Source organism: Ambystoma mexicanum, chromosome 3p, assembly GCF_040938575.1.
Source record: "Ambystoma mexicanum isolate Mex_15411 chromosome 3p, UKY_AmexF1_1, whole genome shotgun sequence".
NCBI classification, from domain to species: Eukaryota; Metazoa; Chordata; class Amphibia; order Caudata; family Ambystomatidae; genus Ambystoma; species Ambystoma mexicanum.
This window is the reverse complement of record NC_090925.1, coordinates 54,199,592-54,225,081: the sequence shown is the minus strand read 5'-3', so window position 1 is coordinate 54,225,081 and position 25,490 is coordinate 54,199,592. Positions and strand designations below refer to the sequence as shown.

Genomic DNA, 25,490 nt, shown 5'->3' with positions numbered 1-25,490 from the left:
AGTAGTCCTCTTCCTTCAGCTCCTCTTCAGTTATCTCGATCCAGTGCGACTCTGCCTTCCAAGTTCCAGAGATCTGCTTTTTATGCAGTTTTCTCCCCATTCACACAGCCTGGCTTTCAATCACACAGCAGGGTGGCTGTCCTGGGAGGACACACACCTAGCCAATCAAACAAGAGTGCAACTTGGGTCTCCAAGGAGACCCTGTGCAGGTGGCCTCAAGCCCCTCCCTCACATCCTGTCCACCCAGACACTCAGGTGCCTAAGGAGGGCTTCTGTGCAGAAGCCCGCTAAAGGACGGAGGACAAACCAAACCTGGTTTGGCGCGCAGAGTAAAACACAAGAAAGACTTTTACAAAAAGAAATGGCGAATAAACCCCACCGGAACCAAATTAAATTAAAAGGGGTCCAGCAGATTAAAGTTTGAGGCTACCAACATAGCCTCTAACAATACCGAGGCTATTTTCGTAGCTCACGGTAAAATAAAAATGGTAGATACCACTGCCACCAGCCAAATCTTAGAGAAAGGGGAACGTACTAATGTTGCTTGAGAAACAGACAAAAAAGGGATAACTATTAACCCTTCCAGTAATCGATTGTAAGATAGGTTGTACTGGATCTGTAGATTTAAAAAGACTAGTAAAGTCAATGGCAACTTTACATGTTCTGGGAGACAGTAGTTAGTGCCAGAAAATGGAGTTTACACTGGGAAGTCTGATATAGAAAACCCTGTGTCACTGCACTAAAGGTGCTGTGTGACACACAGGAAAAAGATGATGCCTATGGAGTAGGTGAGACTCCATAGTCTATGAACACAAAAAGGTATTACACACAGCAAAACAAATATAAGAGTGGGAAAAAAAAGGCTCACACTCTTACCAGGTAAAAAAAATACATCTTAGAAAAAACAGCAAAGCTGCTGAGTGACTCAGTAGGTAAGGGAAATTAGCCATTCTGGAGAATTTTCCTTAACACTCATCCAGTCCGCCATCACTGTCTTCCGTCATCTAGTCTACCATTCCCCAGGCTAAATGTTCCTGAAGTATGAACCGGGATACATGCCAAACCCAGAATTTGCTTTAAGTGTGCTGGTAGCATATTTATTTTAACACAGTGAAAATTGAATATATTCTAGAATAGGGTGTCCTAATGTTTGTAAAAGCAATGCTTAACTTCATCTGGGTGTGTGTCCTTCCATACATCCTGTAGGCCCAGTACATGTAATGTTTCTTTCAGAGAGTCTCAATTCAGTCTGCCCTATTTAGGGTTACATGCTAAATTCAGATCCCCTGCAACAATTTCTTCTCCATCCAGAAAAGCCTCCAGTTCTTTGGTAAGCTTTTCAGGAAGTGGTTCTTGCCTTGATTTGGAGAATTTATCAAAGACCCCATATATCGAAACCACCATATATATTTTTGTAACACTTTGTTTCATTTAATTGTCTTTGTGGCCCTCTTTTTTGGCACAGCCTTTGAAAGTAATTAGTGTTAATATTGTTTCAAGGAAAATCGTTCCCTTATCTTTTATGGGTAGGTAAGATTCTTGCATGCAAACTAAGTGTGCAGATTTTCATTTCAGTTCTCACAGCACTCAGGCTTTTTTGCTCAGTGAGTTAAGATCCCTTAGTCTGCAAGACATCAATTTAATAATTTGCGATTGTTCACCCCTTAGTAGTAATAGTGAATGGCTGTAAATTTGCAAACTTAGGTGAGATCTCCCTGATCATCCTTATGTATCAGTGAACATCAGTGGCCGAACAGAGGTTTAAAGCACCCGTACATGAATGCAAACAGTCTTATTTCTTAAAATGCGCGTTTGCCTCCGTATGTGCAATTTTTTCTTTTTTTTTTTTGCCTATTGATTTAAACCTTGATTTATTTTAAATCTATAATTCTAACTCTTTCTTCCTAGTTCTTTCTTTTTTCTTTGTTTCTTTGTTTCTTTGTTTAATTGTTTCTTTCTTTCCCTTCCATTTTCTCTCATTTTTCCTTCGTTCTTCCTTTCTTTCATCGTTTTTCTTTTTCTATCCCCCCTTTTCCCTCTCACATTTCCTTGCCTCCCTTCATTTCTTTCTTTCTTTTGATATGTTTGTAAAATATCTTGTTCAGTATGGCTTTCCCTTCATATCTTCCTCTATTTTATTCTTATCACTGTCATTCTTCTGTTATATGGTTAGAGTTCATTATATCCGCCTTAAGCAAATTCCTTCATCTACACATATACAAATACTACATTAGAAAAGTAAATCCTGATGAAGGGATCATGCTTTGTATGTTGTTCAACTCTAGATCATTGGTTGGTTGCCCTAAATTATGTGTTCACAAGTGCACATCAAAATAATGGACTGGAAAATGATTAATATGTCACATCATTGCACAGAGATTGTCAAATGTGTCTTTGAGTATCATTTTTAATGTACTTCTGAGTTTAAAGGTAAAGATTATATATATATTTTGCAAACATTAAACAGTGGCATAAGAGACAGCAACTTCAGAAATCTCTAGCAATATCATCTTTATTCCCTTAAACAACTGGTTTTGACTTTTTTTATTATGTGTATTTGGTTTACAAAAAAAAAACTTTTACAAAAAAGTAAACATTGAATTTCTATTTTATTTACAAACAGAGCAATTGCCCAAAACTATCCATCACACATACGCACCACTTAATTAAAAAAAGACAAATTAAACTCCAATAAAATCCTGTATGTTCAGTTCATTCCTTTATAGTAAGTTCATAGTTCTAATAAAACTCACCACCGCCAAACCTTCTGAAACTCTCAAGTTACTTAGACACCTCATCCGAATTTGATCACTATCATAAATATTCCTTGCTAACATTCCCTTCATAAAAACATGCCTAAACCCTGTCAACATATTACATTCTTACACCCGCTGTTTCCATTTCTCCTTTATTGCAAAAAGGTCAGGCTCACTCAGGCTGGTTGATTTTCCGGCTCCTAAATAGTACTTCTTTGGTTAACAACAAGTTGCAACGCAATTTCAATAAAATAGAACAGTAAAAGTGACTTGGAAATTAGGTTAATAAAAATGGCAGTGTCCCACATCTTTTATGGTCTAATGTTAAGTGGTTCAAAGACGAATATCACCCAATCCTGGTGAAACAGAGCCTTCTTTACTTTATCGGGATTCTTAATCAAAATGTCTTTCTCCATTACAATATCTAACTATAAGAGCCACATTTGTCTCTAAAGGGTAGTAGGAATTGGCTACACATGTCACCTGCATAATCATTTGTAAATGAAGCTCCCAATTCTTCAGAAAATGAATTGGGTAATGGGCTGATCAATTTAAGATATAGCGATAATAGACGACATTGCACACGGGCTTCTAGTGATAAGAGTCCGCAGTTCGAATCTCAATGCATCCAGAGAAATAACATTTAGCACATTTAATATCCAACGCCACAGTTTAGCACCAATTTTATCCAAAACGTTATAGACATTCTCATCAACCAATTTGAGGACATAAATAAGCTTTGGAATGATTTTGCCCTCATAGAAATGTAATACTGGTTTGACAGAAAATCATCCAAACTTTCTGTCAATTTTTATCGCTTGATTTATCGCCTTGTTCATCACAGATTCCCGTATCATCTTTAATCCAGGTTGGGCACAGAAAGGAAAGCCTAAGTAAACAAAACTTGCCGATGTGCCAATGCCGGTATTTTTCAAGTGCCATTTCCCATACCTACACTTTTTCCCCCTAGAGATTGCAAGAATCTGAGTTTTACTTGGGTTTATCAACAATCCATGTTCCTTTCAATATTTAGAAAAAACATCCAATAACCTTTGTAACACCACCTTAGCATTATCAAATAATAAGAAGTCGTCAGCATAAGCCAAACAGGGCACTTTACATAGGCCCAAATCTGGTACTATCATGCCAGCATTGGATACAGAGTCCCCTATGTCTGAAAAATGAAACATGAAGATTAAAAAGGCAGGAAGGCAAAATGCATGTGTGCCTTAATCCACCATTAGTTTGTATTCTCTTGCGACAGATCGCATTCTTTGTTAAGTCAAACACATATCCCTGATTTTCAATAAAGACCCATGATGAGCTGTAGCAGACCCCACAGCACACCCCAGTCAATCAATCCCTTTCATAGTCTATCGCGATCATCCTATTTGTAAGAAGATTCAATTCAACACTACAGCTAAGTCAATGCCTAGTCTGGGATACTGAATGGAAACCCTTATTGATATATCTTTATGTCCAGTTCATGAGTTCTGGATGACTACCCCTATATAACACCCCTCTCTTAGAATCCCCTGACCCCACTGAGCCAAGAAGTAGTTCTGTTTTGCAAGTTTAAAAGGTTTATTTGAGAAATAAGACAAAATATAGATACCACGCTTTTATAATAAATTAATAATCGATATCGCCCTTATAAATATAATGTTAATCAACAATGGGTAATCTGACACTAGCACACTTCTTTATAATCAATGAGGAGTTAGTATAGGATGGATCAAGTAGCAAAAATACTTTTATGATTTCAAGGGAAAAGCAATGAGGAATAAAATGCAGTACAGAAATACTTGAGATGATTTTAGCAAAAGATAATATAATCACGTTTTCTCTGGCAATTCACCCCCCTCCCCTATGCAATGTAAGACATAGAAGTAGATGGAAAGAGGAGCACACAGTTCTCAGGAATGCAATCAAATACTATACGAAATTCAGTTCCCCCCCAGCAAGCTTAGAGAAAACCGGTATGAGTTTTAAAACACAGGCCCAAGTGCTTTGAATGTGGTGGCAATGAAGTGAGAAATATACTGAAAATGCTTTTAATTCCCTTTAGGAGGTTCAGGGTGAGTGAGAGATACTTGGGATGAGTTCAGGCTCACTTTAGCAATGATTCAGAGATGGTGATTAAGAGGCAAACAAATTTTTAGCAAGGAAAGAAATGACTGCTGATGGTTTCACGTGGCTGGATTTTTAACCAAATCGCAAATCGCGGTAAAATTTGCGAGTGCGTGAATCGTGATTACGGCAAAAGTATAAGGAGTAGCAAGTCGGTTCTAGGTTCGTTGGAAAGCTGAGATTCTAAATTTTGTTCCTATCCCAAACGGTTCCAGAGATACGGACGATTAAATAAAGGTAGTTTTTCGGATTTAAAGTGAACTCAAAATGACAGGTGACAGCTTGCAGCTTCAGAATTGACAGGTGACAGTTGTGCAGCTTTACAAATGACAGATGACACGATTTCTAGGAGGCTGTTCTACTTAGGTTAAAATAGTTTGGATTAGACTATTTTAACTAAGAGATTGGTTCTGCACAGTTCTGCTAGGTACTCACAATATAAATTTGAAATAGGCCTCATCACGGATCTGGTCAGGTTTTGGACTGGACTCCGGTTCTGGTCTTGGCACTTCACAGTGATCTAGGTCAGCTCTCTGGTTCTGCTCACAGCGGTCTGGGTCACTCTGGATCTCTGGTCTTGTCTGTCCGGATACTGCGGTCTCTGCACGGCTCCTGGATCTCTGCACTGGTCCTGGCAAAAGTTCTTGGCAAGGGATTCAAGCAGCTCGCCCGGCTGTGAGTAGCTTGCAATGATTTGAGGCCTGCTGCAGAGAACTCAGCTTGTGGTTTTAGGCCTCTGATTTAGGTTCTAAAGTATAAGTTCTAGGTTCTGGAGTATGTAGCTGGAGTCAGTCTGGAACTGGTATCTTCTGGATGCTGTGTGGTCCGGTAAAACGCTCCGCAGCAACTGGATTTGAATGTCTCTACCTGTCCCAGCAGTCTCTTTTTATGTGTTTTGAAAATGGGTGTGTGCCTGGGCCTAGCTAAGCCTGCCCCTCTCTACTTGTCATTGGCCCAATTCTCCCCTCTCCCATGATTGGGGGAAGGAAATGTGAGTCAGAGTGATGCTATAGGTTTTATGGGTCAGAGGATCCTCCCCTGGTCAGTTTGCCCACAAATCTATATTTGATTCAAATACATCCTTCCCAGATATACAATTTGTTGAAATTACATGTGCACATTATATATTCCTTATGGTCCATGCTTGTCCGCCTCTGATCTTCCTGGGGGCTTGCATTAAAAAATGACAACATTTTGCGCTTTTTAACTGGTTTTGCAATATCAGACATTTTCCCAAATTTACACACATGTGCGCAAGGAGTATGGACATTAATTGATGAAGTGTCAGATTTTTAACATGCAGACATTTGGAGTGAGACCCTATTTTCCGCTAGCAACCCCCCAGAATACACCACAGGGTCCTAATGCATCTCAAAATGTTCACAGAAAAATCACAAAAATAATGATATTACTTATATAATTCTGACAAGTCCGCACTTTGAGTTATCTATCTTTTTAAAATTATGCCCTGGTCAAAAAGGGGTGTGGCTTCCCACATCACAGGGTGAAATAACTGGTTTATCCACTTCCCCCAAGCTCAGCTGCTAGCAGAGGCACTGCCCCTCCCAGTTTCCCCTAAGAGGAAGCCACTTTACGGCCCCCCAATATAACATTTGCCTGAGTCCAGGACAGGCCTTTGTTCAACTCCCTGTAGTCCCCAGCTGCTCCACCCCTAATCTAATCAACAGGGCCATGTGACCTCAGGATGCAGCCAGGCCTGGCAGCCAGGCCTGGGAACACAGCTGTTGATCCAGTATCAACTCCTGTCGGGGGTAGTTGTCAGGCAAAATTCAGTTTCATTAAGCCAGGTTTCAGCTAAATGTCACTTTTTGTTCCCAGTTTTCTACATTCAAATCAAACTGACAATTTTTACATATACATTAAATAATTACTTCCTTCAAGTCATTCAGAATATAGATTTACATTGTATCCACCTCTTAAAAAGTCTTTCCTTGGTCTGATTTTGTTTCATTTGTTCAGTTTTACACAAAAGTCTGGTGGTTTTAAAACGCCGGCTTTCTGATAGTGGTGAGTACTGGTAATGCAACCATTTTTGGGATTAAGAAAATGAATTCCCCACAAGAAGGTTGTATCTTTGGAGTGGTCTCGTGCCAACTGCGCAGTTCTCCTATTCTGGTGTGAATGTGGGCGGCGATAGCTCATCCCCACATCCACCCAGTCCATTGATTTAGTTTGTTCTGGGATAGAATAATGGGCGGCAACAGCTCATCCCCACATCTACCCAGTCTATTGATTCAACATGGGTCAAAACCCATGACATTATCAAAGGCTGTCGAGAGGTCTAGCAAAGTCACCCTGTTGGCCCAGACCATGCCCTCTCTTGTATGCCTCTCACGATGAAACCATCGATGTTAGTAAAATTCCCTTGGTGAACCCCTGTCTGTAGTTTGTTTATCCAATGTGTTATCATTGCCACATTTTCCAGATGACTCAATAAAAGAGTGGCAAATATCTTGCAGTCTGGGCAGTGCCCCAAGATTCTGGAAAAACTCCAGAGTTACTGATCCTCTCAAAAAGCACTCCCAGGACCTCTGGCCAATTTGGCATGTCTGAATTAAGGTATTGTTCATCAGACCATTAGGCCCCAGAGCTCTAGATTTTCTACATTTTTTTCAACAAGTATCAGATATCCTCCTAGTCCACAGCAAGAACCCTGGATGAATCTGGACAAATGTCCCTAAAAGAGTCTTTGTTCTCAACCTGCCCCATCGCTGTCCCATTCAGGCCCTTAAAGTAGCCCACCCATTGATCTTCCGAGACCGCATTCAACTCAGATAGTTCGAATGCAGGCTCTAAGTTATTGACCAAAGTCCGAAATGAACCATCATTATTTGTATCCACAGTGCGGATCATCTGCTCAGCATCGACCTGCAACAGCTTGCCCTGCTTGAATTTACAAAAATTTCAATACTTTTGTGTTAACTTCTTAAGATAGTATCAAGTAGTTTCTTGATCAAGCCGCATGGCCTTAGTTTACCAGATATATTTGCCCATTTCCCTTTTTGCAAGTGCCAACTCTTCATTAAAAATATGCCTACAGCTTTCTTCGGTCTATATTTAGAACTAGTTTTCACTCGGTTGACCATTTCTGTCATAAAAGAGTCACAATTATAAACGTTGAAAACCTCCAGTTTCTCTTCTAAAGAAGACTGTTTCATAATCAGATCCAAATCTGAATTAAGAAACGTACTATTTGGACCTGACCACCGAATAACATTTCCTGCGCAAGTAGTGGTAATTTGCTGCATGCGTGTCCCTTTACTACATTTAATGTAAATGTGAAATTATGCTTTAAGGATACATTGGTCACTCCAGATGTTTTTCGTAACAGTGCAGTTAGAGCATCAACAAAAACCTAGTGTAATGTGGAAGAACTAGTGCCTCTGTGCCATGTTCGTTAGCTCTATTCAAGGGGCAGACGCCTAAAGCTTCCATGGACCAAGTCATACCTGCTTGAGATATGAAATCATATGGGAAATTCAAAATGCAATTTGCTTTTTTTTTGGTTCGGGATAGGATCAACCCCCTCCCGATAGGCTCCCGATGGTCTAAGTTGCAAGACTTAGTAAAGGGCAAAGAGTGTTGTAGTTTAAATAGTTCCTGTGCTTGTCTGGGGGCCGACTGATTGTAAATTAACATCTCTGTGTTGCAGAGGGCTAGCAGATTTACGTTTTGCATTAGTACCAATCTTAGGTAGAGCATGACTACTCAAAGTAGAATTAGTTGCCATGTGTTTTAAACCTGTTACTAAATGAAGGCTGTCAAAGGTTGCCAGATCTTGTATATCGGATCACTATTACCAAGCTTCTTTTTAGGAATCATTTATGCACCCATTTTATCATGACTAAAATAACACCAACTTGAATCCCACATCTACTTTTAGTCTGGGTTTAATATTCCACCCCAAAACCATTTTGGGAGCCGATGCAGGCACAACCTTACTGGTCTGCGTAGAGGAACCCTTAATATCGGGCTTGTTGGAGGCCATCAGCACTGCTGCAGGCTCCTCAGTCAATGACGACCTAAGTGAGAGCAGGGCTGACATAAATTCTTCTCCTTACTCCATTACATTGCTGGCAGAGGTCGCCAATCGACTGTGCATCAAGCCAATGGTGGGCTGGGGGACAATCAGGGTTATCACTGCAGTCATTTCCAATGAGGGCTCGCTAATAATTATCGGATTTGTGGTGGCTGACACATCGGTGGGCTTCAAAGTGAATTATCCGGAATTATCTGGAAAAGGATCTTACTAAAGAGCCCAGACCGAAACCCTCCAATTTAGCATTATCTTAACTTAAAACAGTGTTCTGTACTTTTAGTTCATGCCAGATGTTATCGTACAGATTCAAGAAAAAACTAAGTACCATATTAAGTGTGGACACTGTCTCAACCTCTCCGAGAGTGTGGTGCATCGCAGCATCCTCAGAAGCCTCCCCACCCTGTCAGGGAGAAGAAGGCCCCACACTCTCATGCCCCTCATACATCACAAGATCAGTATCATTCGCCATAAAATGTTCATTTGCACAATTTGTCATCAAATTCATCAGTTCAGTGGGAGAGTCCATAATTGATGCATCACAAGTTCGCTGCATCACACTTAGCAGCGTATTATCATGAAACAAACTTGACTGATCTACACACAATGCATCAGTAAATTCAATAATACTTAAATTGTGTAATTCCCTTATATCAACCACGTTGTCGTAATAGAGTGGTCCAATATTGTGACACCTTTAACCGGAGGTACAGGTTTGATTTGAGTACTTGTTCCTAGATATTTAGAGAAATAGAAGTCTGTTATGCTTCGTCCCACAATTAGCGAATTAATTACCTCATATTCATTACTAAACTTCTTAGGGCAGCCCGTATTAAACTCTCAATAAAATGTGTCCAACCACTAACATCTACGGGGGGGGGCATGGATTGTAGGATGAAAACAATAGTCACTCCGGTGGTGGATTAAAAGAATAGATGTCAAATGTTCCTGATAATTCCCAGACAGATTAGCTTTTTCTATCACTCAGTTGCCCATCAAAGAGAAAGTTGTCCCCAAACATTGAGGAACAAGTATATTTGACTGTTCATCAGCCGCAGATTGACTCCTCAAGCCCTTCCGTATGGCTAATGATCAGAATGAAAATAACACCAGCAGTGAAAATGCCCTAATTGCCAATATCCAAGTTAGTGCCAACTAGGCTGCCCGGCAAGGAAAAACTCAATTCATAGCTCTCTATCCCAGCAATATTGTGAGCTCCGCATTGCCAATGTAAGAGTTGAGTCACTGGTAAGTTTCCAAATAAGCGTGAGGTAACAGATTGTCCAATTCCAGCAGGAACCATTCCAGTTGGCCGAGCATGGGAATCCGGGATTAAACGGTACTTGCCCTACAGTCTTTCTGCTCCTGTCATGAGCCGGGGGCCTGGTCACGTGGTCAATTTCCAATAACCACATTAAGTAAAGGTAACAATAGTAGGCTGGTCAAGGAATGCCAGATCAAAGGGTACAGAACAGTCTATCGGCTTCCGTAAAACCAGGACTCTGTCACACACAGTTTTCAAATATCAGCTAACATTGCAGCAAAACAGCAAGTATGGCTTAAACAATGCCTCTCACACTGAAAGACATAAAGGTCTCAATCTCACCCGTGTAGAAGTCGTAAGTTGTGTAAAGCTCTGAAATATTGGAAGAAAAGAGCTCCACCACCGCCAACTGCAATCCGGCTGACTGCTACACTTAGGACTTTGCCTGCCATCGCTGTACTAGGAGGGCAGGAGCCCTTCCTCCCACCAGCTGTGCATCATCTGTGAGGTGCATCACCACACTGAGCATCGACAAATGTGAACCGATGTGCCCCTCAGCCCGCAGCTGCTGAGTGTTCCCTGCATCCACCCCTTGATGCCCGCAGCACATGCAAGCATTTGCTGAGTAGCATTGCGGCTTTTTGTGAGGCTGCCGCCATTGCCACACACGAGTTTGGGCTTTAAAATTGCAGCTCTTATTATTGTTTATCAGGTTGTTTAGCAACCTCACGCGACGACCTATGCCCTGATTGGCCCCAATATCCTTTATCCGGCATGTGCCGCAACCGGATGGCGATAGCCGGCCCATCTTGGACAATGCCCGCCTGATAAGGCCAGCGCCTGTCACCTGCCTGTCACGGCTGTGCACGCCGTTAGTCCGTCCCCCTGCCCAATCTGCTTCATTTCCAGTAACCCGATCCATGCGGCACTGCAACCTGTGAACAAGGTAACTCTATCTCACACCCACCCAAGACTGAGACATTACATGTTTTACATCAATTAGGGCCATGCTCAACAGTGATACAGAGTGCTTGTCATGTATGAGATATATGCTTTACCATAACCTGCATGCTTATCATGGTCAATATGATGTACAATTCTCATACCACCTAGCCCATGCATATGCCAGTGCTTGTGAACCCCTACCCCAATCACGCTCTGAATGACTATCATCCGACACTGTTTACCTCCCCCATGCACACCCACAATGATGTATGATATAACTGCTAAAAAAGCATCAGACTATTGCTACTCTTAGTCCCTCTTGCTGAATTCATGCTACACCTACAGTGTTTTTAGGGGCCACTCTGTTGAAAGTCGAACTAGCCTACTGCTACATTTACTATTTCACCTACTGTGTTTTTATTCCACTCTGTTGAAAGTCAAACTAGCCTACTGCTGCATTTACTATTTCACCTACTGTGTTTTAGGCCTCTAGATTATAACTGAATCAGCCTACTCTAGTACCTCAGCCCACCCTGCTACTACGATGCCCACAGCCATCAGCAAGCTCACTGCCCAGCCCACCACCTTGCTCACCTGGCTTATTGCACTCTCTGCTCTCATTTCTCACCACACCCACACACCCCAAACGCACACCACTCAGCGCAACCCCCAATCCCACTCATCCTATCCCAGAGGAAATATATCTATCCTCTGCAGACATTTTCCCTGCACCGCCCTGCAGCACAACTATGTGCAGACTGGATAGACTCAGAGCTCGGACACTGACTGCAGAACTCAGCACTTTACCCACCCCTACAGCAATCAGAAACATCAGACTAGGCTCCCACACCACACACAAATATACCCCTCACCCGGAACACTCTAACACCAGCATACAGCCCCCCGCCAACCACAACAGACCTCGCACTGCCTCTACACAACACACACAAGACCTCTCCCACCCCACCACAAAAAAAGCTCACCCACCCCCCCACATCAAATGCACGCTCATTAATGTATGCTCCCTCCCAGCCCATGCTACCAAGATCCACGACCTCATAACCGACAATAACATCGACCTACTAGCCATCACAGAAACATGGCTCCATGAAGCCCCTGCCCCCACCGTCACACTGGCACTACCACCAGGTTTCACCATCCTTAGGCAGGACAGAACTGCCCGAGTAGGAGGCGGAGTAGCCATCATCTACAAAGAGAGCCTACACCTTCGATTTATCAGTCACCCCTGGACCTGTAACTCTGACCTGCTATCGGCTAAGCTCACACTGTCCCCCAACAGTTCCATCAACATCCACGTACTGTACCATCCCCCAGGACCCCTTAAATCCCAGAAACACCTCACCGACATACTCAGTAATAACATCAAAAGCACCACCAAGACCCTCCTATTAGGGGACCTCAATCTAGGCTTTAATGATGAGAAAGACAAGAATGCTGATACCCTCACTAAAGAACTTAATGACCTGGGATTCACCCAAAAAGTACTCAGCCCGACAGACTCCAAAGGCAGCATCCTAGATTGGATTGCGGACCATAACTGCCTCACTACCATCACCGCCAACAACTCCATACCATGGACCGATCACAACTGTATCGAATTCACCATGACCATCACCAGAAGCACCAAAACCCTCACCCCTGTGACCGCAGCACAAGTGAGAAGTTCTAAAAAGCTCACTGAGGACAACCTGCACCCCTATTTAAACATCCCTGAACTATCACCCCCCTTCACCAAAGACCCTACCACCTTAGCTAACATCTACAAGGACATCATCACTAAAGCAATAAATGAGATAGCACAGCTCGAAGGCAAAAAAGAGAAGAAATCACTACACACAAACTCATGGTTCACTAAAGAACATCAGTCACTGCTCACCTGCAAAAGAATAGTACTGAAAAACTGGCAGACCAATCCTAGTGCCAGCGCCAAAAATGAATTCAACCTAATCTCCCGCCAATACAAAGCAGCCATTACCACAGCTAAAGCTAACGCTTTCAACACACTCATCTCCAATGCTAAATCACATTCCAGAGAAATCTTCTCCATCTTCAATGAACTTATCTCCCCTCCCAGCACACCAGATGAAATAGTTAAAGACGAAACATGGTGTACAAGCATCCAAACAGCCATGTTACAGAAATTAGACCTCCTCCAAAAGAATATTGAAGACCACTGCAAGGCCCTACCACCACAAATAGGGACAAAAACTACCACCGCCACTCCCGACTCAACCAACTCCACCAAACCCGTATTCTTATTCAGGGATATCACTGAACAAGAAGTTCTAGACATCCTTAAAAAACTCAAACCCTCTCCCTGCAAAGGAGACACTTGCCCATCTAAGCTCATCAAGGACTGCGCAGACCGTTTCACCCCGCTATTCACATCCTTCATCAATGCGTCGTTCAAAACAGACATTATCCCAGCAAGCCTCAAAGAGGCCTGGGTCTGCCCACTCCTAAAACAACCAACTCTCAACCCTCTACAACCCAATAACTATAGACCAATAACCTCTGTGCCATTCCTCCTGAAATTACTGGACAAAGCTGCCCACTGCCAAATCCAACACTTTCTGGAAACCCACTCCATCCTAGGAACCAGACAATCGGGCTTCCGGAAAGGACATGGCACTGAAACAGCTCTGGTGGATCTTAAGAACCAGATCACCCAAATCATGGATAAAGGCAAGCCTGCCTTGCTACGGCTCCTTGATCTCTCAGCCACCTTTGACCTGATTGACCACAAGACTCTCACATCTCACCTCACACTTTCAGCTAACTTCTCCAAAGAAGCAGCAAGCTGGGTCAGTTCCTTCCTCGAAGGAAGAGCCATGAAGGTTTACTCTGACATAGCAAACGCTAAACCTACCACAATCCACTGCGGAGTCCCCCAAGGATCCTGCACAGCACCCACATTATACAACTTTTTCACGAAGCCTGTTTTCGACAAGCTGGACTGACTTGGTATCGCGAACACTAATTACGCAGACGATACACAAGTACTTCTACCCTTCTCTGGCTCATACTACAAAGACGCCAATATACTCCACATGATCTACTCCACTATCCAGACCTGGATGGTGGTAAATGGCCTCTGCCTGAATGGGATAAGACGTCGATCATGATACTAGACCAAAAAACACCCTGACCAAGCTTGACAAACTATATGCCAACTTTACCATTGACAACTCCACGATCCCTGTATCTACAGCAGTCAAAACACTGGGAGTGTACTTAGACTCATCACTTACCAGGACCAGACACGTTAGTGGCATTACCTCCTCCTCAGCACACACCACCAAACGAATAAACGCCATAAAACCTTACCTATCCAAACCCAACTGCCTATCCATAGCCAGAGCAACCATTGAGGCAAAACTAGACTACTGTAACACCCTTCTGGCTGGCACATCCGAAAAAAACCTGAACAGGCTTCAAGTCACGCAAAATAATGCTCTCCGGGCTGCCCAAAGCATCCCAAGAAGGGAACACATCTCCCAGGCCAGGCAATCAGCTCATTGGCTCCCAGTCAAAAAATGCATCACTTTCAAAATCCTGACCCTCACACATAAATGCCTCACTCTATCCGCACCATCATACCTTTCTGAGACCATCTCCAAGTCCTCTTCCACACGACCCACCAGGACACAATACTCCAACCAACTCCACATCCCACACATCAACAGAGCCAAAGCCAGCGGATTAGGCTTCTTATATATTGCGACCAAACTCTGGAATGCACTGCCCACAGACATTAGAGCAGAAAACTCACTTCTGGCATTTCGTAAGAAACTCAAGATCCAGCTCCTTGCGCAGTTAACTGTAACCGTACCTATAAATATGAAAAACCTCACAGGTAAATATGTAAAAATTGTTGAAACCATTTGTATCACCATGTATATGTAACTAAGCCATGTATGTAATAAGTGCCACGATGCCCCTGGGCTGATGCGCGCGCCACAAATCTGAATAAATGAATAGGACAACACTTTGCGGCCCGCTTTGAGGATGTGGCAGCACAAACAGTAGTCACCCACCAACAGGAGGAACTCGAAGCAGTAGCCACAGAAGAAAGACCAGCAAACATCCAACCCTGCAGGGACTGCAGACTGCTATACTTAGAACCACATTTTCCATTCCAAATCCCTTCCCTTTTTCTGCTCAATCTCCGCTCTCCTCCCATTTGCTGTTTCCCACACCCAGCTGTGTGCCACCACATTATGTTCCATGCCCCTTACAATCTAATGCCCTTTAACTTCTCCTCCCATCTCGCCCTTTCCTTTCCCATGCCCTTTCCCTTTCTCTCTTCCTTTACCAGATCCTTTCCCCTTTCCTTTATGCTCATTGTCTTTTGCATGTTCATTCCCTTTCTCACTCCTTGTTAGGAAAGATTTCGTAATTGTAGGTAATGTTCCTTCCATGTGGCAACCCCTAAACTTTTTGCTGTTGTTTTTCACCTTGTTCTTGACTTTGCCAGAGAAGTGCAGCCTTCTGCCGCACTCCTCTGGGCTTTCGCTCCTTTCTTACGGGGAAACTGACATGCCCTTAAGACAGTCAGTACCGGGGAACGCTGTTTCCCGTAGTTTCTTTTATCATGTTGCGGCTTTAGTGCAACATGACACAAGAGGGCACTGTAAGCTAAGTTACAGCTCTCTTGGGTCTCTAGCCTTCTACAGGCCCTAGATACTCGTTTAGGATTGTATTTGATCGGTGCAAGTGATTCAGGGATGGGAATGGTGGCAGCGATCGTTTCTTTGTATTTTGAGCTCCTTTTGGCGTTCTAAGCACGTTTTCTGCGCTTAACCCAAAATGGTGGCCTGGCTCCCAAAATGGCCAGACCACGAGGCTCCTTTGTCCTGTCCGCTGACCGTCTTGCTCCCTTCACCTTCCCCAGGTCGAGCCGACCCGGGGCCTTCCTTATTTGGGCATGTACTTTCCCGCGAAACACAGATGCTTTCGCGGGCTTCTACATGTCTTGTGTGTGCCTCCAGGATGTGGGCTGGGATGTCTGGTCCCAATACACATCCTGGGTGCCAGAGAGTCTAGGGTGGTGTGAATGCCTGGGACCACCGTGGTCCGTGATTGGTCCACGAATGGTGTGAGTGTTGATGAGCGGATCTCCCATTGGGTCCCCTCCGTTTTGGCGCGAAGGGAACCGTGGATAAGAGGGGGCTGGAAACACCACTACCATGTCGATCTCCTGAGTTCTCACGAACGAAGGAATACAGGAGCCAAGTATCCTGCAAACAAGAGGCTGGACCGAGGAATCGCTGGTGACCCGCTGAAGGACTTCTGCTCTGCACTGCTGTCGCCTTGTGAAACCCTTTTCGCCTTGGATCGAACCAGAAGGCCTGTACTGGTGCTTCGTCCCTTGGAATAGCGGGAACAGATATTCTCGGCATCTTCATCATCTCCTGCCAGTAAGCCTTCGGAAGCGTCTCTGGGCCATCCAGCTGACTGACCAGCTTACACGGGAGTCTTGCTCTGTAACCGCCGCCAGGTTGTGTAGTATTTCGAGTCCTTGTCACTCTCACACGCTTCGTACACTTGGCGTTCCCAAGTCTGAAGTGAGTAGTGTACATTTGGCTCAGATACACACGGCCGCTCCGTTGCCCTGCTGTGGTAACAAACTGTGCGGGTTTCTTCGATTGGGACGTCTTTTTACTCAACACGACGACGAGGCGTTCCCTGCTCTTCTGAACCTGCCAGCTGCTGAAACTGACGCGGAGAAGCCTGGGTCTGCTTGCATCGGGGACCGGTGAGTAGCATAGCTAGGATCTGGTCGCCCTCCTGCAGGAGCCCATTGCTTTTCCCCGCTGTGTAAAACAGCACCCTTGTCCGTACTCGCGCTCTGCTTCTGCCCACTGTGGAGGCTGCGCTTGAGTCGCGGAACTTGTTCTTCTTCTTTTGTGCACTAAACTGAACTGCCTGATTTCCCTCGAAGAGCTTCTCCCTTTGCCATTTGGCACCAGCGCGTGCAGGTACTTTTGAGCACAAGGCTCCACTCTTCGCAGGGCTCGGACTTCCATCTAGTTAGGTGCCTCTGAAGGTGAACTGGGTCTAAGCATTATTTCGCACTGCCTGTTTTCCCTCCCTTTTAGGTGGACTACACATTTCGTGCATATAACGCTTGCGACTGTCGTATTTGTATATATATTGTGTTGATATGGTATGTGTTGGTTTAATATTGTTATATTGTGATTTTCTCGCTACGGTCATTGTTTTAAAGGCCTTGAAATAAATGTGTATATATTTTTAATATAACAACTGTTTGGAGTAGTTTGTAAGTGATCTTGCTTTGTGTGCTCATTGCGGGCTTTCAGTCACCCTCACCCCTCTTGAGACCTAGTCTTGACCGCCGCGATCGCTACCTTGATTGATCTGGCTCGTCCAGAGGTTACCCTGTTCCAAGTAATTAGGTTGGCCTTCTGAACTTCTGCGCCACCAGGACAGAGTTCAGAAATCCGTCTTAACAAATTGGTGAACAGCGGTGGGATACGACTGAGGGTATCCAGTGTTGCGCACGAACTAGGGCATTTCAGGTTATTCCAACCAGGACACGTAGTGAATTGTTGTAGTATAAGTTTAAAAAGGCCATAGTCCTATCTAACAGTATGGAAACAAATACCTTGTTAACTTTAAATGCTTCCAAATCAGAAACATTGAAAAAGATGTGTGCGGAGAGAGGTGTTTCCTCTCAAGGCACGAAATTGTAAATGATCCAAGGAATCGTGGCGTGGCAAGAAGCGCAGCTTGACGCTATAACTTCTGAGGACAGTGCGGAAGGTGGTGGGGCTGCTCTCACTGGTAGAACCGACGGTTCTGCCGCCGCACTGATCCATCGCGACCACGAGGACAGGGAGGACGAGATGTCTAATGTTTCCTCTGCCAGTGTTGATGGGGATGCTATGCTTGAATTCAAGAAGCAACAGCTGCGGTTTAGGCAGCAGGAGCTTGAATTCAGCATAGCCAAACTAAAAATCGAACAGGCAGAAAAACAGAAAGACAGGGATCACCAGTTGGAACTGGCCAAGCTTCAGTTTGCAAATGGGTCCAAGGGTCCTGGACATGGGTCTGGGGCTTCCTCTCATCCACGGTTTCCGAAAGATCTGCTCAGTGTATATGAGGAAAGGAATGACATTATGGACTGGCTGAATGCGTTTGAGTATGCATGCGAAGTTCAACAAGTTGACAATGCTGATAAGATTGCCTGGTTACTCAGCAGACTGCCCCATTCTTGTTGTAGTGCCATTATGGAAATGTCGAAGGCTGAGCGAGCTGATTTCGCAATGTTAAAGCAAACTCTCATTTTAAAGTTTGGGAAGACTCCGGCCCAATATTTGAAATGTTTCAGAGAGTATAAGAAAAAGGAAGGTGGTACTTGGGTATCTTATGTCACTGAATCCTTGAAAAACTTAACTGGCTGGGTCGAAGGTTATAACGTTTCTACCTTCGAAGGCATGATAAATCTTGTCATGCTGGAACACATTTTTGCTTCTTCTTCCCCGGAGCTTAAGCAGCATTTGGCCGATTCGAAGGAAATAGATCCTAAGAAGCTGGCCATTGCAGCAGACTTATGGGTGCCACATCGAGTGTCCCATAAGGACAAAACTCATCCTGGTAAGCAGGAGGAAGGGAAAAAGTCCAAAGATGTGGAGGGTGGAGAATCTGCTAAATCTTCTTCCCATAAGGGCCACAAAAAGAAAAATAAGGGTAAGACACAAGAGAACTCGCAGGGTAGTGGAGGTCCGCCTCCGAAACAGAACTCTGGTTACAATAAGCCTCCCTATGTAAACAGACCCAATGGATCGTGTTTTGCTTGTGGAGCAACTGACCATGTGAAGGGGGATCCCCGTTGTAAGGTTAGACCTTTGGGGGTCCACTCCGCTAATCTGGCCTTCTCCTCCTACGAGGAAGAAGATATTACAGGAGCATCCTTCTCCTCAGACTCCTTCCCCAGTGGGATAGAAGCTGAGGTAGTTTTAGTTTCCCTGGGTTCCTGGGAGCCTAAAGTCGCAGAGGTTTATGCTAGGATTCCGGATAATACCAAGCACTACTTTAAAGACAGTGTGCTGATTATGGGAGTAGATACTCCAGCTCTTAGGGATAGTGGGTGCAGTCGCACTGTAGTGGATTCTACCTTGGTAGACTCAGAGGAAGTTGCCAGAGCTACTCTGATGCCCACTAAGTTGGCTGACGGCCCACTCCGTATGTTCCCAGTAATACCTGTAAATCTTACTTTAAATGGTACAGCAGTCAGGATTCCAGTGAGCATTCAGAGAAACGTCCCGGGAAAGGTCTTGTTGGGAATGATCTTAGAGCTTTAGGGCTCGTAGGAGACACTGCCGAAAGACCCTACACACGATCTCAAGCACGGGCAGCATTGGCCAAGACCAATACGCTGCCCCAGCCGAAGGGGAAACCCAAGGCGAAAGGAGTCGACAAGTCAAGACGAGGGAAAAAGAATATTCCCCGAGCTCGCCTACCACTGCGGTGGAGGAAGTTGGTCAATCGCCCGGGCCTGACGAGGAGGTGGCGATGCCTGAAGTATTTTACCCCAACGATCATCCTGAACTAAAAGACTTGTTAGTTGAAGGAGGTCCTGATAGGGACGAATTCAGTAAAGGCCAACGTGAGTGCCCATCTCTGGAAGGCCTAAGGAGACAGGCCTGCTCCCAGCTTGAGGGTGAACCTCCTGGGACGCATAGGATTTATTGGGAAGGTGGACTCCTGTATAGTGAGCCCACAGAGTCTACAGAAGGAGACCATAGGAGGTTGGTGGTTCCCCTTGCTGTTAGGCCCTTCCTCCTGCAGTTGGCGCATGAAGTTCCCCTTGCTGGTCACCTTGGTATGAAGAGGACCAAGCAAAGGTTATCCATGCACTTCTACTGGCCCAAGATGGGGGTGCAAGTAGAAAGTCACTGCAGGAGTTGTGCCTCCTGCCAGTTGTCTGATAAGGTTGGCGCGACAATCCAAGCTCCGTTGGTACCGCTCCCAGTTGTGGGGGTACCATTTGAAAGGGTAGGGATCGACATCGTTGGTCCCCTTGACCCACAAACATCCTCCGGCAATAGGTTTATCCTGGTGCTGGTCGACCATGCAACCAGATATCCTGAGGCCATCCCATTGAAAACTGTAACTGCCAAGTCAGTTGCAAAAGCTTTACTTGGCATATTTACTAGGGTTGGCTTCCCTAAAGAAGTTGTGTCAGATCGTGGCAGCAACTTTATGTCGAAGTATATGCAGGCTATGTGGAAAGAATGTGGGGTCACCTACAAGTTCTCTTCTGCATACCACCCCCAGACCAATGGTCTGGTGGAACGTTTCAACAGAACGTTAAAGAGCATGATTGGGGCTCTGGAGGAACCTCAGAGAAGAAAATGGGATCTTCTTTTACCATGCTTACTGTTTGCCTACCGAGAGGTACCACAGGAGGGTGTTGGCTTCAGCCCCTTTGAACTTCTGTTCGGTCATCCCGTACGGGGACCCTTAGCCATCGTCAAAGAGGGATGGGAGATGCCCACTCCCCCCGTTACTACCAACGTAGTTGATTATGTGCTAGGGCTCATAAAACGGATGGTACTTCTGATGGGCTTGGCTAGTGATAAATTGAAGGCAGGACAAGCGCTGGTGAAACATTGGTACGACCAGAAAGCTTCCCTCATCAATTTTACACCTGGTCAGCAAGTCCTGATCATGAATCCCATAAGGCCTCGAGCTTTACAGGACAAATGGTCAGGCCCTTACACAGTGGTGGAGCCCCTAGTGGACCTTGGAGGCCTGGACAGGCTCCAAAAGTGTTTCACGTGAATATGCTGAAGTCTTTCGTCCCAAGAGTCGAAATCGCAGCACTGCTACTGGCTTCAGATGTTGAGGAAGAGGAGTCGGAACCTCTCCCCGACCTGTTCCAAAGCGGTCCTTCAGATAGCTCCTTTGAGGGTGTCCGAGTGGCCCCTCACCTGACTTCTGATCAGCAGGCTGAGGTGAAACGTTTGCTTAGGCAGTTTTCCCCCCTGTTTTCACAGTCGCCTGGTTTGACACCTTGGTGCAAACATAACATTGACACAGGAGACAGTGTACCTACCAAAAGTAGGGGATACAGGATGTCAGACAAAGTACGGTCTTATAATAAGACGGAGGTCAACTAGATGTTAGACCTTGGGGTCATTGAACCCTCTAGTAGTCCTTGGTCCAGCCCTGTGGGTTTGGTTCCAAAGGCAGGCACTTCTGAATTGAGGTTCTGCGTGGATTACAGGGCTCTGAATGCTGTCACCAAGACAGATGCACACCCCTTGCCTCGAACAGATGAGCTGGTGGATACTTTGGGTGCCTCCAAGTACCTCAGCACGTTTGACCTCACTGCTGGCTATTGGCAAATAGCTTTAGCAGAGCATGCCAAGGAGAAGACAGCATTTTCTACTCCAGACGGCCTTTACCAATTCCGGGTAATGCCGTTCGGGTTGAAGAATGCACCTGCCACTTTCCAGAGGCTTGTGAATCATGTGTTGAATGGGTTGGACGAATTCTGTCTTGCATATCTGGACGATATAGCAGTTTTCAGTGCCACCTGGGAAGACCATGTGAAACACCTCGGGATTGTGCTCCAGGCTCTTCAGAAAGCACACCTGACCATAAAGGCTAGTAAATGCCAGAATGGACAAGGCTCAGTGGTTTACCTTGGACATGAAGTAGGTGGAGGGAGGATACAGCCTCTACCCAGTAAAGTACAAGCAGTACAAGACTGGCCTACCCCCACTACGCAAACCCAAGTGAGAGCCTTCTTAGGACTCACGGGGTATTACCGCAATTTTGTGGCAGACTATGGCACCATAGCTGCCCCTCTGACTGCCCTCACAACTCTGAAGAAACCCAAGAAGGTAACTTGGACCGACGAGTGTGAGAAGGCCTTCAATGGCTTAAAAGACTCCTTGTGCCAGGCCCCTGTCCTCAGGGCCCCTGATTATCAAAGACCTTTTATCGTGCAGACGGACGCCTCTGACACTGGGATAGGAGCTGTACTATCACAAGTAGATGAGAAGGGTAAGGAACACCCTATTGGTTTTATTAGCCGCCAGCTTAAGGACAGAGAGCTCAGATGGTCCATGGTAGAGAAAGAATGTTTCTCTGTTGTGTGGGCCCTAAGGAAGCTGAGGCCCTACCTCTATGGGACCCACTTCACTGTGCAAACTGATCATAAGCCTTTAAAGTGGCTAATGAACATGAAGGGGGAGAATCCAAAGTTGCTTAGGTGGTCCATAAGTCTACAAGGCTTCGACTTCACTATTGAGCATAGGCCAGGTGTCCAACATAGCAATGCTGATGGGTTGTCCAGAATGTTTAACCGACCTGAACAAGAGACTCATCCAGGGGTGGATTAGTTCCCCCTGTCCATAGTCTGGGAGGGGCGAGTGTTAGGAAAGATTTCGTAATTGTAGGTAGTTTTCCTTCCATGTGGCAACCCCTAAACTTTTGCTGTTGTTTTTCACCTTGTTCTTGACTTTGCCAGAGAAGTGCAGCCTTCTGCCGCACTCCTCTGGGCTTTCGCTCCTTTCTTACGGGAAACTGACATGCCCTTAAGACAATCAGTACCGGGGAACGCTGTTTCCCGTAGTTTCTTTTATCATGTTGCGGCTTTAGTGCAACATGACACAAGAGGGCACTGTAAGCTAAGTTACAGCTCTCTTGGGTCTCTAGCCTTCTACAGGCCCTAGATACTTGTTTAGGATTGTATTTGATTGGTGCAAGTGATTCAGGGATGGGAATGGTGGCAGCGATCGTTTCTTTGCATTTTCAGCTCCTTTTGGCGTTCTAAGCACGTTTTCTGCGCTTAACCCAAAATGGTGGCCTTGCTCCCAAAATGGCCAGACCACGAGGCTCCTTTGTCCTGTCCGCTGACCGTCTTGCTCCCTTCACCTTCCCCAGGTCGAGCCGACCCGGGGCCTTCCTTATTTGGGCATGTACTTTCCCGCGAAACACAGATGCTTTCGCAGGCTTCTACATGTCTTGTGTGTGCCTCCAGGATGTGGCTGGGATGTCTGGTCCCAATACACATCCTGGGTGCCAGAGAGTCTAGGGTGGTGTGAATGCCTGGGACCACCGTGGTCCGTGATTGGTCCACGAATGGTGTGAGTGTTGATGAGCGGATCTCCCATTGGGTCCCCTCCGTTTTGGCGCGAAGGGAACCGTGGATAAGAGGGGGCTGGAAACACCACTACCATGTCGATCTCCTGAGTTCTCACGAACGAAGGAATACAGGAGCCAAGTATCCTGCAAACAAGAGGCTGGACTGAGGAATCGCTGGTGACCCGCTGAAGGACTTCTGCTCTGCACTGCTGTCGCCTTGTGAAACCCTTTTCACCTTGGATCGAACCAGAAGGCCTGTACTGGTGCTTCGTCCCTTGGAATAGCGGGAACAGCTATTCTCGGCATCTTCATCATCTCCTGCCAGTAAGCCTTCGGAAGCGTCTCTGGGCCATCCAGCTGACTGACCAGCTTACACGGGAGTCTTGCTCTGTAACCGCCGCCAGGTTGTGTAGTATTTCGAGTCCTTGTCACTCTCACACGCTTCGTACACTTGGCGTTCCCAAGTCTGAAGTGAGTAGTGTACATTTGGCTCAGATACACACGGCCGCTCCGTTGCCCTGCTGTGGTAAACTGTGCGGGTTTCTTCGATTGGGACGTCTTTTTACTCAACACGACAACGAGGCGTTCCCTGCTCTTCTGAACCTGCCAGCTGCTGAAACTGACGCGGAGAAGCCTGGGTCTGCTTGCATCGGGGACCGGTGAGTAGCATAGCTAGGATCTGGTCGCCCTCCTGCAGGAGCCCATTGCTTTTCCCCGCTGTGTAAAACAGCACCCTTGTCCGTACTCGCGCTCTGCTTCTGCCCACTGTGGAGGCTGCGCTTGAGTCGCGGAACTTGTTCTTCTTCTTTTGTGCACTAAACTGAACTGCCTGATTTCCCTCGAAGAGCTTCTCCTTTTGCCCGTTGGCACCAGCACGTGCAGGTACTTTTGAACACAAGGCTCCACTCTTCGCAGGGCTCGGACTTCCATCTAGTTAGGTGCCTCTAAAGGTGAACTGGGTCTAAGCATTATTTCGCACTGCCTGTTTTCCCTCCCTTTTAGGTGGACTACACATTTCGTGCATATAACGCTTGTGACTGTCGTATTTGTATATATATTGTGTTGATATGGTATGTGTTGGTTTAATATTGTTATATTGTGATTTTCTCGCTACGGTCATTGTTTTAAAGGCCTTGAAATAAATGTGTATATATTTTTAATATAACAACTGTTTGGAGTAGTTTGTAAGTGATCTTGCTTTGTGTGCTCATTGCGGGCTTTCAGTCACCCTCACCCCTCTTGAGACCTAGTCTTGACCGCCGCGATCGCTACCTTGATTGGTCTGGCTCGTCCAGAGGTTACCCTGTTCCAAGTAATTAGGTTGGCCTTCTGAACTTCTGCGCCACCAGGACAGAGTTCAGAAATCCGTCTTAACACTCCTCATCTCTTCTCGTTTCCCCTTTCCTTTTTCCTCTTTTACTTGTCGATGCCCCTTCCCTTTCTCACTCCCATGGCCTTCCCTTTCCTTTGTTTTCTCGCCTTTTCCTTCCTCTTTCCCCTTTTCTTTCCCATGGCAGCCCCCCTTTTCCCTCCTTTTTTCTCTGACTTTCTCTTGCTTTCCATTTCCAGCCTCTGGATCTCCATCCTCCTTTTCCTCACTCGATTCTTTGCTTTCTTCTCTGGCATGTCGTGATTCTTTGTGTCTTTGCTCTGCATCTTCCTCCTTTTCTTCCACTAACATTCCATCAGCCTTGCCTTGGATTCCTTCTTCGGTGGCTTGGCATTTACGCCTTGGTCCTTGTCCTTCATATTTCATGACTCATCCCTCACCACACTCAGCAGGAAATTGGTCCTCTGGTTTCTCCATTTTGCGATGTCCTGATCGAAGAGAAGAATCAGAATCCATAAATGTCACAGAAAGAATTTCAGCAGGCTTGCCTTAAACCGTGAACAAGTAGGGCATTGACTCTAGGCCATGCGGTTATGGTGACCTATTGTCTATAGTCCACCAGGCCTAACTCCCTACACTACCTACCCTACTGTGCTTGCCAGATTGAAGGCAGCAGTGGCTCCTTCTAATATCTGCTGTAGAGCTGAGAGGACCTTTGGATTTGATTCAAACATTGAGCATACTCCTGCACAGTTTCTACTAAAAATGCTATTCGTGACTTTTTCTTTTGTACTACTAAGGACACATAAAAAGTAAATAAAGTATTCCTGTGATGGAATGGAAAACACCTGCTTGCTTAGCTCA

At 45.4% G+C, this 25,490-nt stretch overlaps 1 protein-coding gene across 1 annotated transcript; it reads right to left on the bottom strand.

Moving 5' to 3' along the window:
• Nucleotides 1-24,653: 24,653 nt before the first annotated feature.
• On the bottom strand, nt 24,654-25,052 carry LOC138579730 (high mobility group nucleosome-binding domain-containing protein 5-like). Its single transcript, XM_069649968.1, has one exon. It carries the CDS (start codon nt 25,050-25,052, stop codon nt 24,654-24,656), a length of 399 nt encoding a protein of 132 aa, XP_069506069.1.
• Nucleotides 25,053-25,490: the final 438 nt, after the last annotated feature.

Bases quoted from the DNA above. Each gene is read 5' to 3' on its own strand.
- LOC138579730 (XM_069649968.1), bottom strand. From the start codon at position 25,052: ATGAAATATGAAGGACAAGGACCAAGGCGTAAATGCCAAGCCACCGAA.